At 47.0% G+C, this 18,534-nt stretch overlaps 1 protein-coding gene across 1 annotated transcript in view; it reads right to left on the reverse strand.

Annotated features, from left to right (window-relative positions):
* Positions 1–18,534, reverse strand: part of LOC141075418 (venom factor-like) — a 397,441-nt gene that overhangs the window by 81,201 nt on the left and 297,706 nt on the right. The window contains exons 29-30 of the mRNA XM_073562451.1: positions 4,632–4,813; positions 4,257–4,415 (exon numbers count right to left, since the gene is read on the reverse strand). Of these exons, the coding sequence (XP_073418552.1) occupies positions 4,257–4,415; positions 4,632–4,813 (341 nt within the window). The remainder of the gene's footprint in view (positions 1–4,256; positions 4,416–4,631; positions 4,814–18,534) is intronic.

Genomic DNA, 18,534 nt, shown 5'->3' on the forward strand with positions numbered 1-18,534 from the left:
GACTGACGCCCAGACAGGGCACTTTTTTTTCTCGATTTCATTTTACCATCACGTTCCGACCAGGGTCTAAAAATGTAAAGGCAGATGCCTTATCCCGAAGTTTTGATTCTGTGTCCCCTCCAGAACCTCCTTCCTCCATTCTTCAACCGGGAGTGTTGTAGCTGAAATCTCCTCTGAGTTACAGAGAAAGATTCTGGAAGCACAAGCACAAGCTCACAGAAATAAACCCCCAGGTAAATTGTTTGTACCCGAACAATTCCGTCTCACACTCCTTCAAGAATTTCATGATTCTGTGTTAAGTGCACACCCTGGTATTGCAGCTACCAGGGGGGCAGTAGCTAGGGGTTTTTGGTGGCCCTCAATGGGTACTGACATAAAAAGGTTTGTAAATTCTTGTGGGGTGTGCGTGCGCTCTAAAAGCTCTCAGGTCCGTCCGGCCGGGGAATTGGTGCCTTTGCCAATTCCAGATAAACCATTTACACACCTGTCCATGGACTTTATCACTAATCTTCCATCTTCCAAGTGCAACTCAGTGGTATGGGTAGTGGTTGATATATTTTCTAAGCAAGCTCACTTTGTGCCATTACCTGCGTTACCATCTGCTGAAACCTTGGCCCGCTTGTTTATACAGCACATTGTTCGATTGCATGGAGTGCCCGTGAATGTGGTGTCGGACAGGTGTGTGCAATTTGTGGCCAGGTTTTGGAGAGCGTTTTGTATGAAGTTGGGGGTCACGTTGTCATTCTCCTCTGCCTATCACCCGTAATCCAATGGACAGACTGAACGCACTAACCAGTCGTTGGAGCAGATTCTGAGATGCCTGGCCTCCTCCAGACAGGAAGACTGGTGTGAGGTATTGCCCATGGCAGAATTTGCATTCAACTGTCGTATTAATTAGTCTACCGGAAAGTCTCCCTTTCAGGTCAATTATGGGTTCGTTCTGCAGTTTGGGGAATTTTCCCGTATGGATTCAGATTGCCCTGGTGCCGAGGGGAAGGTACAACAGTTAAAAACCCTATGGAGGTAGGTGCAGGGGAACATCTCCAAAGCCCAGAAGATGTATAAACATTTTGCGGACAGGAGGAGGGGGTTGGGTCCTGCGTTAACAGTGGGGGAAAAATTCTGGTTGTCCACCCGTAACATCAAACTTAAAATACCCTCTACGAAGTTGGGCCCAAAATTTATTGGCCCATACAAAATTGTAGAGGTGATCAACCCGGTGGCATACAGATTACAGTTGACCACCCCCTTCAAAATATTTAACGTCTTCCTCAGGTCCCTATTAAAACCTGTGGGGACATTTAGAGAAGATCACTCATCTGTGGCTCCACCAGTGTTGGTAGAGGGTCAACTGGATTACGAGGTAGGGCGCATCATAGAATCATAGAATCATAGAATCATAGAATCATAGAATCGTAGAGTTGGAAGGGACCTCCTGGGCCATCTGGTCCAACCCCCTGCTCAAAGCAGGATTCGCTAAATCATCCCAGTTAGATGTCTGTCCAGCCTCTGTTTGAAGACTTCCATTGAAGGAGAACTCACCACTTCTCGTGGCAGCCTGTTCCACTCATTGATCACTCTAACTGTCAAAAAGTTTTTTCTAATATCTAATCTGTGTCTCCTCCCATTCAGCTTCATCCCATTGCTTCTAGTCTTTCCTTGTGCAAATGAGAATAAAGTTGATCCTTCTACAATGTGACAGCCCTTTAGATATTTGTAGACAGCTATTAAGTCTCCTCTCAGTCTTCTCTTTTGCAAACTAAACATTCCCAAATCCTGCAACCTTTCCTCATAAGACAGGGTTTGCAGACCGGTCACCATTCTGGTCGCTCTTTTCTGAACTTGCTCCAGTTTGTTGATGTCTTTTTTAAAATGTGGTGCCCAAAATTGGACACAATATTCCAGATGAGGTCTGACCAAAGAGGAGTAGAGGGAAATAATTACTTCACGTGATCTAGACTGTATGCTTCTGTTAATACATCCTAGAATTGCATTTGCCTTTTTTGCTGCTGCATCACACTGTTGACTCATATTCAGTCTGTGATCTATTAGTATACCCAAGTCTTTTTCACATGTGCTGTCACTTAGCCCTATTCCTCCCATTCTATATATGCTTTTTTCATTTTTATTGCCCAGATGTAGTACTTTGCATTTCTCCCTGTTAAAAACCATTCTGTTAGTTGCTGCCCACTTCTCCAGTTTATTTAAATCTTTTTGAAACCTCTCTCTCTCTTCTCTAGTATTAGCTATCCCTCCTAGCTTTGTGTCATCAGCAAATTTAATCAGTTTACCCTCAATTCCTTCATCTAAATCGTTGATAAAGATGTTGAACAATACAGGGCCCAGGACAGAGCCCTGTGGTACCCCACTTGAGACATTCTTCCAACTGGATGTGCAGCCATTTACGACCACTCTTTGGGTCCGATCACTAAGCCAGTTATGAATCCACCTAACAGTTGCCTTGTCCATTCCATACTTAGTCATTTTTTCAATAAGGATTGTATGAGAGACTTTGTCAAATGCTTTGCTGAAGTCAAGATATACTATATCTACAGCATTTCCTTGATCCACCCAATCAGTAATACCATCATAGAAGGAAATTAAATTAGTCTGACATGACTTATTAGTTACAAACCCATGCTGACTCTGTTTAATCACTTCATTCTTATCCAGGTATTGACATACATGTTGTTGATTCATGGTGGGTGCACCGGAGACTTCAGTACCTTATTCATTGGAATGGATATTCCGTGGAGGATCGGTCATGGGTTCCGGTCAGTTCGGTGCATGCTGATCGACTGGTGCTGGCTTTTCATGCCAGATACCCTGAGAAACCTGGGGGTCCAGTGGCCCCCCATTAAGAGGGGGGTACTGTCATGGTTAGGACATGGTTAATGTCCTGTTCTCACATGGTTAACTTTTGCCGGCCTCTCTTTGGATTTGGGAGGGGTATTTATACTCACTCCAGACTAGCATTCTCTGTCAGCTATACTGTTATTCTGGCTGTGTGTCTGACCGACCCCCCTGGTGTGTGTCTATTCTGCATTGCTTGATTGATTCCCGTGTATGACCCGGCCTGTTCCCTCACTCTGTACTCCATCTCTCGTTTTGATACTATTGTCTTTTCCGGTTCTGACCTCCTGGCTTGGCTATTGTTACTCCGTTGCAGTTTATCCCTATTGTACCGTCCATTGCCCGTTCTGGTTTTCTGAACTATTGCTACGTCCTGACTATTCGCTCTGTCTAACCCTTTGGTACTGTCCTGCTATCTCGTGCTTTGACCCGGCTTGATCTGGCTTCTGTCTCTGTCTATGCCCCTTGGTAACATTGTCCTGTAGTTACCTTTCTAGGAGTTTCCCTGCAGCTCCTAGCTCTGTGGAGCTTAGGCCACGCCCCCAGCAGTCACGTGTTTCAGGTCCTGGAGCATGCATCGTCACCGCTGCTGCCTGCTCCACAGGTGTCTTTGAGCACTGTTTTTGTACTCAGGACACGCGCACTGGCTCAGTGAGCAAGTGCAGTTCAGTGTTCCTGACAGGTTCCTCAAAGATCAGTTCTTGTATCTCTATTTTATATACCTTTGCTCGACACATATCGGATAAATTCTGATCACATTTGGCTAAAGTTTCCAACGCACATTAGGTAAAAGTCGGCAAGACCAGCCAATTTCGGTGCGACCAGATGATTGTCTAATGTGTGTGGGGACTTCTTGACTATTCCGACAGATTGGTCTTCCACTTTCCATACATTTGGGTCTAAAAGATGGTCTGAAAATGCTACCAAATAAAATACTTAGACCGCACTGAAAATTTTTTTTGGTGGAAAAGAGATCACGCCCAATAAAGCCAAAAAATCAATTGGGATGAACAGGAACATTGATTGCAAGCCAAGCATTCTCTTCTAACATAAATATGTGACCTAAATAATCAAAAAATTTTTGGCAAAATAATAAAAAATTTCTACGGATCCGAAAATCTTATGGAAAGGCTTCCCAAATAGAAAAGGTTCTTTTAGCCAAAAAAAGGGGTCCATGTCCATTATAATAACCATAGATAAAGAATAGGATGTCTAACAATATCAAATTGCTGAGATGGCCAGGTGTCCACATCTGACCAACAGATAAAAACGAAGGAGGGAACAACTAGAAACAAAACGGATTAAGGCTATGAACAGAGAAATACTTAATAAAACAATCGATCTTTAAAACTGCCTTAATGTTACATGTAATAGGATAATGTTTTCAAAGAAAATATTCCCACTTCTTCAGAACGAGCTCGAATAGCGTTTTCCATATTGATCCGGTGTGTGGTAACATCTTTTCTCCCAGGCAAATGGAAAGAAATATCCAAATCCAAACCCTTCTGATCAGATTTGGCCAATTGATATTCAGCCAGTGCTTGAAACAGCATTATTGTAGCCTAAGGAAGAGTAATAATAAAAAGAGAAAAATTAAACATCTTAATTTTGGGAGAAAAAGCTCACTTGTAAAGAAGAATAATATAAAATGAATTATGTAAAACAGAGGAACATCATATTTGCATATTGGTCTTCCAAAAGGCAATTTTTGGAAAAAAAAATCAAGCGCTTTTGTCAGACCCTATTTGCTAAGCTTGAACAAGTCCTCCATGACTTACTTGTGTTGATCCGTATGCAGCACCATAGAAGCGTTGCTCGGTAAGCCAGCGAACCACTGGATTAACAGCATCAATAGCATCGTTTGTTTCCAGTTTCAGGAGAGCGAGGAGAGCATAAGATGTGGCCTCTATAGAAATCATTTTAGATCCACCTTGAGAATCTTCACCCCAGGAAAAATTATCTGGGAAAGTTGAGAAAAAAATATTGTAGTTGGCAAAGCACAACTTGGAGAGAAATTTACTTGATAGGTGAAAAGTTAAACAATTTATATTTTTACAATAGAGATGTCCAAATACTTGTAATTAATCCTTTCCCAGAAATAAAATACCAAGTATTAGTATTAGATTTGGACACACCAGTTCTTGCAGTGCTTTTTCCTTGTTTGTGGGCACTTGGTAGATTTAGACTGAAGACAACAAAACATGAAGGAGTACACTTGGAAACAAGGATTGAAGGAAAACCAAAATATGTGTTTAATCATAGGCTCTTCAAAGGAACCCATTTTTACTTTGAAGGCATTTTCTCAAGCAGCTTCATCAGATATTCACTTATAATGGTTTTTGACAGTTTTGAAGGGGTTCCCAGAGGTTCTGCACACTTGTCATCTGGTTTGCCTTTATTCTGCATCCAACTCATCCCAAACCCAAACAATTGAGTTGAAGGCAGGTGATTGTGGAGGCCATGTTACCTGACCCAGCACTCCATTCCTATCCCTCTTGGCCACATAACATAACCTTTATATAGTCTTGGTGCTTTTGGGTCATTGTCCTATTGTTATACAAATGATGGTCACATTAAGTGCAAACTAGATGGGATGGTAGTCACTGCAGAATGCTGTAGTCCACATTCTAAGTAATAAATCACTAATCGTATCCCCAGCAAAGGACCTCTACACCATCATACTTCTCACTCCATGCTGCAAGGTGGGTACCATAAATGTAAAAACTATTCACATATCTTTTATTTGTGTCAGGAAAAAATGATGGTTGAGACTAAATATCTCAATCTTTGACTCATTTGGTTACAGAACAGATTTCCTTGGATCTAATGACCAATCCTTGTTTTTCTTAGCCCAAATAAATTTGTTCTTTTTGCGGTCAACAGTAGTGGCTTTTTTGCAATAATTTTTGTTTAGCTTCTCATAGTCTCCTCTAGACAAAGGATTTTAAGATGTGCCTGCAACTATTTCTTAGCATCTATCTATGAGTTTGCGTTTTTTGAGGCTGGTATCTCTGATGGATTTATAGAGATGAGTGAATCAAATTCACCAAATATGCTGAATTTTCCCAAAAAATTCAATTCATGGTGAATAAATTTGCTCAAATTTCAGTATTGGAAAGTTTTTAAATGCTCATAAAATACACATGGGGTGAGGAGAGAGATAGAACCTTGCTAACCATAGGATTTTACACTTTGCAAGCGAGAGAGAGAGGACCCAACTGACCATAAGAGCTTACACTTTACAGGAGAGAGAGGACCCGACCGACCATAAGAACTTACACTCTACAGGAGAGAGAGGACCCTGCTGACCATAAGAACTTACACTTTATACTAGACAGGGAAAACAGCTAATCATAAGAGCTTACACTCTACAGGAGAGAGGACCCCACTGACCATAAGAGCTAACACTCTGCAGGAGAGAGAGAAGACCCCGCTAACCATAAGAGCTTACACTCTACAGGAGAGAGGACACTGCTGACCATAAGAGCTTACACTCTACAGGAGAGAGGACCCCGATGATCATAAGAGCTTACACTCAACAGAAAAGAGAGAGAACTCTGCTGACCATAAGAGCTTACACTCTACTGGAGAGAGAGGACACCGCTGATCATAAGAGCTTACACTGTACAGGAGAGAGAGGACCCCACTGATCATAAGAGCTTACACTCTACAGGAGAGAGAGGACCCTACTGACCATAAGAGCTTACACCCTACAGGAGAGAGAGAGAGGACACCGCTGATCATAAGAGATTATGCTCTACAGGAGAGAGAAAGAGCACCCCGCTGTTCATAAGAATTTACACTCTACAAAATAGAGACAACCTGATTGAAAATAAGAACTTTACAGAAGAAAGAGAGGACGTCACTGACCATAAGAACTTACACTCTATAGCAAAGTGAGACTTAGCCAGTGACTCTGGAGATGAATGATGACTCTGCTGTATAAACTTTGCTATTCTAGCAGCCACTGATCTCTGATAGAATGGATACTGACCACCACTGGAGAAGGTATAATCTAATAGCCAGATATTATGTGGAGTCAAAGCAGCAAAACAAAATGTCGTTAGCATGGTCTCTGGTACTGGGGAGATTCATAAGTCTGCAGTCACACAGAGTGACTACAGATTTATCAAATTAGACTGACAACCTCCTAATCTGCTATGAGATATACATAGAATCAGTGGCGTAACTACAAAGTTATGAGCCCCGGTGCGAACTTTCAAATGGGGGGACCCCCATGCCAAAATACATGCACATCTCCGCTCCGTCCACCTCGTGCACACGCGGCTCCTCTCTGTCCACCTCGTACACACGTGGCTCCGCTCCGTACACATCGTACACACGCGGCTCCGCTCCATACACCTCATACACATGGGGCTGCGCTCCGTCCACCTCGTACACACGTGGCTTCGCTCCGTACACTTCGCACACACACACGACTCCGCTCTGTACACACACGGCTCCAAACACCTCGTACACACACACGGCTCCACTCCGTACACCTCGTACACTCACGGCTCCACACACCTTGTACACACACATGGCTCCACTCCGTACACCTCGTACACACACGGCTCTGCTCTGCACACCTCGTACACACACGGCTCCACACACCTCGTACACACACGGTTCCGCTCCATACACCTCGTACACACACAGCTCCGCTCTGCGCAGCCAAAACACATGGCTCCGCTCCGTACACCTCATACACAGATGGCTCTGCTCCGTACACATTGTACACACACGGCTCCACACACCTCACACACACACACGGCTCCGCTCCTTACACCTCGCAAACACCCAGCTCCTCTCTGCACACCCCTTACACACACGGCTCCGCTCCGTACACCTCGTACACACGCGGCTCTGCTTTGTATACCTAGTACACACGGCTCCACACACAGCTTCGTTCCATACACCTCGTACACACACGGCTCCGCTCCTTACACCTTGTACACACGGCTCCGCTCCGTACACCTCGTACACACAGCTCCGCTCCGTACACCTCGTACACACACGGCTCCGCTCCGTACACCTCGTACACACACGGCTCTGCTCCGTACACCTCGTACACACGGCTCTGCTCTGTACACCTCGTACACACACAGCTCCAAACACCTCGTACACACATGGCTCCGCTCCGTACACCTTGTACATACACAGCTCCGCTCTGCACACCCCATACACACATGGCTCAGCTCCATACACACACAGTTCCACTCTACACACCCCATACACACACATCTTCGCTCCGTACACCTCGTACACACACAGCTCTGCTACATCAACCCAGTAAACCCCTCCTGACCCGTCCACCTCGTACACACGTGGCTTTGCTCCATACACTTCGTACTCACACGGCTCCGCTCCGTACACCTCATACACACACGGATCCACACACCTCGTACACACACACGGCTCCACTCCGTACACCTCGTACACACACGGCTCCAAACACCTCGTACACACACACGGCTCGTCTCCGTATACCTCGTACACACACGGCTCTGCTCTGCACACCTCATACACACATGGCTCCACACACCTCGAACACACACACGGCTCCGCTCCGTACACCTCGTACACACACAGCTCCGCTCTGCGCACCCAATACACACACGGCTCCGCTCCGTACACCTTGTACACATGCAGCTCTGCTCCGTATACCCTGTACACACGACTCCACACACCTCGTACACACACCGCTCCGTTCCATACACCTCATACACACACGGCTCCACTCCATACACCTTGTACACATGGCTCCGCTCAGTACACCTTGTACACACACGGCTCCACACACCTCGTACACACACGGCTCCACTCCGTACACCTCGTACACACACGGCTCTGTTCTGCACACCTCGTACACACACACGGCTCCGCTCCGTACACATCGTACACACACAGCTCCGCTCTGCGCACCCAATACACACACGGCTCCGCTCTGTACACCTCATACACACACACGGCTCTGCTCTGCACACCTCGTACACACACGGCTCCGCTCCGTACACATCATACACGCACAGCTCTAGTCTGTGCACCCAATACACACACGGCTCTGCTCTGTACACATTGTACACACGCGGCTCTGCTCTGTACACCCCGTACACACACGGCTCCACACACCTCATACACACACACGGCTCTGCTCCGTACACCTCGTAAACACACAGCTCCACTCTGCACACCCCATACACACACGGCTCCGCTCCGTACACCTTGTACACACGCCTCTGCTCCGTATACCTTGTACACACGCGGCTCCATTCCATACACCTTGTACACACACACACTCCGCTCCGTACACCTTGTACACATGTCTCCGCTCTGTACACCTCATACACACACGGCTCCGCTCTGTACACCTCGTACACACATGGCTCAGCTCCGTACACCTCGTACACACACGGCTCAGCTCCGTACACCTCGTACACACACGCCTCCGCTCCGTACACTTCGTACACACACGACTCCGCTCCGTACACCTCGTACACACACGACTCTGCTCCATACACCTCGTAAACACGGCTCTGCTCCGTACACCTCGTACACACACAGCTCCAAACACCTCGTACACACACAGCTCCAAACACCTTGTACACACACAGCTCCACTCTGCCCACCCCATACACACACGGCTCAGCTCCATACACACACACTTCCGCTCTACACACCCCATACACACACACATCTTCGCTCCGTACACCTTGTACACACAGCTCTGCTACATCCACCCAGTAAACCCCTCCTGACCCCACATAGAAACTTTACCTCATCCAGCATCATGAGAACCAGCACAGCTGAGTCCCCTGACAGATCCTGTGCGCACAGAAAAGAACAGCCTAGGACTTCATTGCAGGCTGTGGGGGGCTGCGGTGGGACTATCTGAGAGGGCAAGGATGGGGTGCATGGGGGGCTTGATGTCTCAGTGCGGGACGTGGGGGGGGGGCAGAAACAGGACTAACCCGCGAGAATCGGCACGGTTGGGAGATATCATGGTCTGACCTGCTAGACCCCTGACTCCCCCAGGGCCTGGTCGCAGTGGAGACTGCTGCGACCATGGTAGTTACACCCCTGCGTAGAATCATAGACTCATAGAATGTTAGAGTTGGAAGGGGCCTCCAGGGTCATCATGTCCAACCCCCTGTTCAAGGCAGAATTCAATAAACCATCTCAGACAAATGTTTGTCCAGTAAGTTCAGATGCATGGAGAGGGAGAGGGATGAAGGAGTGTAACACCCTGAGAAAGTTTAGCTGGAATATAGCCGGGAGTTCCTCCTGAGGGTGCCGTTTCCACTGATGATCACAGAAAGGTAGACAAAAAATGGGGAAAGATTATGGCACAAACATTGAGGAATAAAATGGATTATTTATTGAAACGTGGTTAGAACATTAAATGGCAAGGCCTCATACTTGATGCGTTTTAGGTGTATACACACCCTTAGTCATAGTTAACTAAGCCTTTGACAAAGGGTGTGTATACAACTGAAATGCGTCAGATACGAGGCCTTGCCTTTTAATGTTTTAACCATGTATCAATAAAGAATCCATTTTATCCCTCAATGGTTCTCTGGAATCTTTCCCCATTTTTCGTCTACCTTTGTTTCTTTAGTATATAGAGGATCTGTCGGCTCTCCTGTGTGGTGTAGTATATAGGGGATCTGTCAGCTTTCCTGTGTGGTGTAGTATATAGAGGATCTGTCAGCTCTCCCGTGTGGTGTAGTATATAGAGGATCTGTCAGCTCTCCCGTGTGGTGTAGTATATAGAGGGTCTGTCAGCTCCCCTCTGTGGTGTAGTATATACAGGATCTGTCAGCTGTCCTGTGTGGTGTAGTATAAAGAGGATCTGTCAGCTCTCCTGTGTGGTGTAGTATGTAGAGGATCTGCTAGCTGTCTTGTGTGGTGTAGTATATAGAGGATCTGTCAGCTATCCTGTGTGGTGTAGTATGTAGAGGATCTGCTAGCTGTCTTGTGTGGTGTAGTATATAGAGGATCTGTCAGCTATCCTGTGTGGTGTAGTATATAGAGGATCTGTCAGCTGTCCCATGTGGTGTAGTATATAGAGTGTTGTGAGTTCATTTTCCCCTCCGTCTCTAAGGCCTGGTGAACTCCCTATCCTAGTGAAGGAAGGTAGTGAGCCTGATTATCAGGCACCTGGGACTAATGAAGACGATTGGCTGAGTGGAGTCTCTGACTGGATATAAGGCTGCCTACGCCCTTTCTGCCCTGCGGGTGATTTCTCTGTGGACACCAGTCTGATTCCTGCTCTCCTAAAGCTAAGTTTTCTGCTTTGCCATTTGCATTTAAGATTTGTTTTTGTTTTTCTTGCTTTTTGGATTCTGCCACTCCCTGCTGGAGTGTGCAGTATTCCTTTAGCTCTGTCCTCTGAAAATACCTGAGTGCTGATTTAGTTTTGAAGCTTAGCTGCTTCAGGGCCATTTTTATATCAGCATGTTGGCTTTTGTCTCTGATAGGGTTTTGGCAGATTGCAGACAGCAGCCTTCCTATCCGTTCCTATCTAGGTAGTTTTTGGGCCCCATCTTTGCTCACTCTGTCTTTCTGTCTGTGTGAGTGTTTCCATCTTGCTTCACCGTCATTATATGTGGGGGGCTGCCTATTGCTTTGGGGTCTGCTCTGGGGCAGTTAGATTTCCCCTTTCCTTCTTTAGGCCTATGTATCTCTCCGGCTGTGATCGAGGGGTCTAGGTCATCGTAGGAACCCCCCACGTCTACTGCTAGTTGTGTTGTTAGGTTCAGGGTCTGCAATCTGATAGTTGCCAACTTCTCCGGTTTTCTGGACTTAGCTAGCATTTCTGTTTTTGCCTCCTGCGGTGACTCAATCATAACAATAGAGGATCTGTCAGCTTTCCTGTGTGGTGTAGTATATAGAGAATCTGTCAGCTCTCCTGTGTGGCGTAGTATATAGAGAATCTGTCAGCTGTTCCGTGTGGTGTAGTATATAGAGGATCTGTCAGCTCTCCTGTGTGGTGTAGTATATAGAGGATCTGTCAGCTGTCCTGTGTGGTGTAGTATATAGAGGATCTGTCAGCTCTCCTGTGTGGTGTAGTATATAGCGGATCTGTCAGCTCTCCTGTGTGGTGTAGTATATAGAGGATCTGTCAGCACTCCTGTGTGGTGTAGTATATAGAGGATCTGTCAGCTCTCCTGTGTGGTGTAGTATACAGAGGATCTGTCAGCTATCCTGTGTGGTGTAGTATATAGAGGATATGTTAGCTGTCTTGTGTGGTGTAGTATATAGAGGATCTGTCAGCTCTCCTGTGTGGTGTAGTATATAGAGGATCTGTCAGCTCTCCTGTGTGGTGTAGTATATAGAGGATCTTTCAGCTCTCCTGTGGGGTGTAGTATATAGAGGATCTGTCAGCACTCCTGTGTGGTGTAGTATATAGAGGATCTGTCAGCTCTCCTGTGTGGTGTAGTATATAGAGGATCTGTCAGCTCCCCTGTGGGGTGTAGTATATGCAGGATCTGTCAGCTCTCCCGTGTGGTGTAGTATATAGAGGATCTGTCAGCTCTCCTGTGTGGTGTAGTATATAGAGGATCTGTCAGCTCCCCTCTGTGGTGTAGTATATACAGGATCTGTCAGCTCTACTTTGTGTGGTAGTTTGTAGAGGATTTGTCAGCTCTCCTGTGTGGTGTAGTGTATAGAGGATCTGTCAGCTCTCTTGTGTGGTGTATTATATAGAGGATCTGTCAGCTGTCCTCTGTGGTGTAGTATATAGAGGATCTGTCGGCTCTCCTGTGTGGTGTAGTATATGGAGGATCTGTCAGCTCTCCTGTCTGGTGTAGTATATAGAGAATCTATCAGCTGTCCTGTGTGGTGTAGTATAAAGAGGATCTGTCAGCTCTCCTGTGTGATGTAGTATATAGAGGATCTGTCAGCTCTCCTGTGTGGTGTAGTATATAGAGGATCTGTCAGCTGTCCTGCATGGTGCAGTATATAGAGGATCTGTTAGCTGTCCTGTGTGGTGTAATATATAGAGGATCTGTCAGCTTTCTTTTGTGGTGTAGTATATAGAGGATCTGTCAGCTCTCCTGTGTGGTGTAGTATATAAAGGATCTGTCACCTCTCCTGTTGTCATGATCCAGGACGGGGTTTCGCTTTGGCCCGTATTGGTCAGACAGGGGGTTAATTGTTTCTGCCTCTCTCTGGCAGAGGGTGGCTATTTAATGCTCACTGGACCTAGGTCCGGTGTCAGTTATACTCCTGCCCTCGGCTGAGTTAGTTGACCTCTTGTGTACGTGTACCTTGTGCCTGATAACTTGCTGCTTGTTTGGTTTTGATCCGGTTCTGTCCCTGTTACGAGTTCTGCCTGTCCCTCTTGTACCGCACCGCCCTCTCCTGTATGACTCTCTGCTTGTGACTTGACTATTCTCTGTTCATCCCTTTGGTACCGCACCAACCTATTGTGTATGACCTCTGCTTGTCTGACCTGCGTTTTCCTCTCCTCTACTACAGTATTCCTGCAGTAGGTACATTACATCATCTGCAGTAGTAGGACGCTAAGCCCCACCCCCTACAGTCACATGATCGAAGGTCCTGGTACTCCTTACAATTTTCCATGCCTCAGGTCCTGTCTGCTTAAACCTTCATTACCGTATTGGACCCCGTGCTCTCCCGCAGTGTGGGTAAGTCACCCTGCTCAGCCGTGGCAAGTTGCCGACGCTGACAGGATCCTGACATTATAACTGACTGTTACCATTTTTCTTTTCTCTGCTCCCTTTCTCCTGTGTGTGTGATGGATCCTATGCACGCTCTTTCTAAGCAGGTAAAGCACCTGACTCAGATGTCTCAGAGACTCCTGGGGGAACAACTCGCCCTGGCTCAGTCTCAGCAGTTGATCGCTAACACTGTGCAGGGGGTTTTATCATCGGGGGCTCGGGATGTTACATTAATTTCCCCTGAGTCTCCGGTTGAGTTACCGGATACTTTTTCTGGAGATAGAAGGGAATTCAAAGTGTTCAAGGAGGGCTGTAAGCTTTTTCTTTCACTGAGACCACACTCTTCTGGGGATGAAAGTCAGAGAGAGGGGGTCATTATGTCTCTGTTAAGGGGAGCTCCCCAGGATTGGGCTTTCTCCCTTCCTACCACTGCCCCTGAGCGTATGATTGTGGATGCATTTTTTGAGGTCTTGGGGCATATTTATGATGAGCCTGATCGGTGCATATGGCTGAGGACAGGGTGATGAGCGTGTGTCAGGGGAAGCACTCAGCCGAGTGGTTCTGCTCAGAGTTCAGACGCTGGGCTGCTGAGGTCTGCTGGAATGATGCCGCCCTCCAGGGTTTGTTCTGTAGAGGCCTGTCTGAACATCTGAAAGATGCCTTGGCTCTGCACCCTCCGCCTTATTCCCTTGAGGAGGCTATGACACAAGTCGTCCGAATGGATCGCAAGCTACGGGCCAGGGGAGTGATGCAGGTTGAAACCCCATTATTTTCTCAAGGAAGGGGAGCCAGTCTTACATTGGAAACCATGGAGATGGGAACCATCGACTTCAAGGAGAAAGGAAAGAGACAACGGCGCTTGGGAAAGTGCTGTTTTTTTCTGTGGGGATTCCGGACATTGGAAAAAGGATTGCCCTTCTTGTCCACCAACCCGCAAGAGACTGAGCCCGGGTGATTGTCGTGGAGGTCACCCAGGCTCTCAGGTACCCTTTTCTCCATTTTCTAAAATGTTGTTACAAGTGGAACTTTGTTGTGGGAGTGTCTCCACAACCACTTCTGCTTTTGTGGATTGTGGATCGTCGTTGAACTTTATTGACTCTGACTTGGTGTCCAGGTGTAAGTTAGGGACAGTCAGGTTGGAGACTCCTATTCACGTTGCTGCCATTGACAAAACAACACTGGCTAAGAATGACGTCATATTTCGTACAGAAGAGTTTCTCCTTAAAGTGAGTTCCTTGCAGCAGGAACATATTTCATGTTTTATTATGGACAACCTGCCTGCGGGACTGGTGTTTGGGTTCCCCTGGTTACAATTACATAATCCTGTGATTAATTGGGAATCTCGGGACATTGTTAAATGGGGTCCCTATTATTCTGAAAAATGTCTTGTTACTGTGTCTGTGTCGTCCGTGGGTCTGGAAGGTATTCCGGAGTACCTAAAAAACTATACGGACGTTTTCTCCGAAAAAGAGGCTGAGGTTTTACCACCACACCACCCATTTGATTGTGTCATTGACCTGGTTCCAGGTGCTAAATTTCCCAAGGCCCGCTTGTATAACCTTTCGGGTCCAGAATGGGCTGCGATGAAGGAATACATTTCCGAGAGTCTCCGTAAGGGACACATTCGTCCTTCTGTTTCTCCCGTGGTGGCGGGGTTCTTTTTCGTAAAGAAAAAAGACGGTGGTTTACGCCCATGCCTCGATTTTTGTGAGTTAAATAAGATAACTGTGAGAAATACGTATCCCCTCCCACTTATTCCTGATTTATACAACCAGTTGTCCGGAGCTAAGTGGTTTTCGAAATTAGATCTACGGGGAGCGTATATCCTTTTCCGAGTCCGGGAAGGAGATGAGTGGAAGACTGCTTTTCTCACTACTGAAGGGTTGTTTGAAAATTTGGTCATGCCTTTCGGTCTGACCAATGCTCCAGCGGTCTTCCAAAATTTCATAAATCATGTGTTCTCTGATTTTATTGGACATTTTATGGTGGTGTATTTGGATGACATATTGATCTACTCTCCTGATAAACAGGCTCACATTGGTCATATTCGGGCAGTTCTCCAAAGGCTTCAGGAGAACTGTCTCTTTGTTAAACTAGAGAAATGTTTATTTTTTGTTCAGGAACTGTCTTTTCTGGGGTTCATTGTGTCTGCTGAAGGGTATGGCATGGATCCTAATAAGGTGCAGGCCATTGTCGAGTGGGTTCAACCTTGTGATTTGAAGGCTCTGCAGCGTTTCCTAGGATTCGCCAATTATTATCGCAAATTTATAAAGGGGTTCTCACAGGTGGTTAAACCCCTCACAGACATGACTCAAAAGGGGGCCGATATCAAGAATTGGTCAGCCGCAGCGACAGAAGTGTTTCAGTTTTTAAAAAAATGTTTCATGTCTGCTCCGGTTCTTATTCAACCGGACCCGTCTGAACCATTTATTGTTGAGGTGGACGCCTCAGAGGTGGGGGTGGGGGCGGTATTGTCCCAGGGACCCGCCACTTTGACCAATTTGAGACTTTGCGCCTTTTTCTCGAAGAAATTCTCCCCTGTGGAGAGAAACTATGATGTTGGGAATCGAGAAATTCTGGCCGTAAAGTTGGCCTTTGAAGAATGGAGGCATTTTTTGGAGGGGGCTGTCCATCCTATAACCGTAATTATGTACCACAAAAACCTAGCTTACATTGAGTCAGCTAAAAGGTTGACTCCCAGACAGGCTAGATGGTCACTTTTTTTTTCCCGATTCAACTTCTCGATCACTTTTCGGCCAGGATCCAAAAATGTCAGAGCTGATGCCTTGTCACGCAGTCTAGATCCGGTGTCTCCCCCCGAACCTCCATCCTCCAGCCTGGGGTGGTGGTGGCAGGTGTTTCTAATATGTTGGAACGGGAGATTCGGGAAGCCCAGTCTCTTGCACCTCCGGCTAAGCCGGTGGATAAACTTTTCGTGCCAGCTCAGTTTCGTCTCAAGGTCCTCCGGGAGTTCCATGACTCAGTTCTGGGTGGACATCCAGGGATCTCGGCTACCCAGAAGGCCACTGCTAGAGTATTCTGGTGGTCTTTTTTAGCCTCTGATGTTGGGGAATATGTGTCTGCATGTGATGTTTGTGCCCGTGCAAAAACCCCCCCATAACCGGCCGGCCGGAGAATTGGTACCACTGCCAATTCCTGAGAGACCATGAACTCATTTGTCCATGGATTTCATCACCAACCTTCCCCCCTCCAAGGGTAATACCGTCGTTTGGGTTGTGGTGGACAGGTTTAGTAAGCAGGCACATTTTGTACCTTTGGCAGCTCTACCTAATGCAGAAACATTGTCCAGATTGTTTGTTGAGCATGTGGTGCGGTTGCTTGGGGTACCCATGAATGTGGTGTCTGATAGTGGAGTGCAATTTGTTTCCAGATTTTAGAAGGCATTTTGTAAGAGGTTGGGTATTGGTCTGTCCTTTTCATCCGCTTATCATCCAGAGACTAATGGGCAGACCGAGCGGACCAATCAGTCTCTGGAGCAAATTCTGCGTTGCTTGACCTCAGCCCGACAGGATGATTGGTGTTCTGTGTTACCATTTTGGAGAATTTTCCCGTTTGAACTCTGGGTGTCCTGGGGCGGATGAGACTATCCAGCGGTTGGGGGAGGTATGGCGGGAGGTCCAGAGTAACATTACGAAGGCCCAGGATAAATTTAAATTTTTTGCAGACAAAAAACGATCCGCGGGACCGCTGTTTCAGATTGGGGATAAGGTATGGTTATCTACCAAGAATATAAGGCTCAAGGTCCCCTCTGCGATGCTTGGACCTAAGTTTATAGGTCCCTATGAAATTACCGAAGTGGTTAACCCGATGGCTTTTCGGTTGCGTCTCTCGCCATCTCTACGGATCCCAAATGTTTTCCATAGGACCCTTTTGAAACCTGTGAGGTCCGGTGGGGAGGGATCATCAGCTTCCCCGCCACCGGCTTTGGTAGACGGGCAGTCTGAGTACGAGGTGGAACGAATTGTAGACTCTAGGTTGGTCCGTCGTGCCCTTCAATATCTGCTACATTGGAAAGGCTACGGTGCTGAAGAACGGTCGTGGGTTTCTGCTCGATCGGTTCATGAGGATCGGTTGGTCCGGGCCTTTCACGCCAAGTATCCTGAGAGACCTGGGGGTCCAGTGGCCCCCCATTGAGAGGAGGGTACTGTCATGATCCAGGACGGGGTTTCGCTTTGGCCCGTCCTGGTCAGATAGGGGGTTAATTGTTTCTGCCTCTCTCTGGCAGAGGGCGGCTATTTAATGCTCACTGGACCTAGGTCCGGTGTCAGTTATCCTCCTGTCCTCGGCTGAGTTAGTTGACCTCTTGTGTACGTGTGCCTTGTGCCTGATAACTTGTTGCTTGTGTGGTTTGATCCGGTTCTGTCCCTGTTACGAGTTCTGCCTGTCCCTCTTGTACCGCACCGCGCTCCCATGTATGACTCTCTGCTTGTGACTTGACTATTCTCTGCTCATCCCTTTGGTACCGCACCGCCCTCTTGTGTATGACCTCTGCTTGTCTGACCTGCGTTTTCCTCTCCTCTACTACAGTATTCCTGCAGTAGGTACATTACATCATCTGCAGTAGTAGGTAGCTAAGCCCCGCCCCCTGCAGTCAAATGACCGTAGGTCCTGGCACTCCTTACTATTTTCCGTGCCGCAGGTCCTGTCTGCTTAAACCTTCAATACCGTATTGGGCCCCGTGCTCTCCCGCAGTGTAGGTAAGTCACCCTGCTCAGCCGTGGCAAGTTGCCGACGCTGACAGGATCCTGACATCTGTGTTGTGTAGTATATAGAGGATCTGTCAGCTATCCTGTGTGGTGTAGTATATAGAGGATCTGTTAGCTGTCTTGTGTGGTGTAATATAGAGGATCTGTCAGCTCTCCTGTGTGGTGTAGTATATAGAGGATCTGTCAGCTCTCCTGTGTGGTGTAGTATATAGAGGATCTGTCAGCTATACTGTGTGGTGTAGTATATAGAGGATCTGTCAGCTCTTCTG

Source organism: Dendrobates tinctorius, unplaced genomic scaffold (assembly GCF_039654945.1).
Source record: "Dendrobates tinctorius isolate UK_male_01 unplaced genomic scaffold, ASM3965494v1 ptg000351l, whole genome shotgun sequence".
Classification (NCBI taxonomy): Eukaryota; Metazoa; Chordata; class Amphibia; order Anura; family Dendrobatidae; genus Dendrobates; species Dendrobates tinctorius.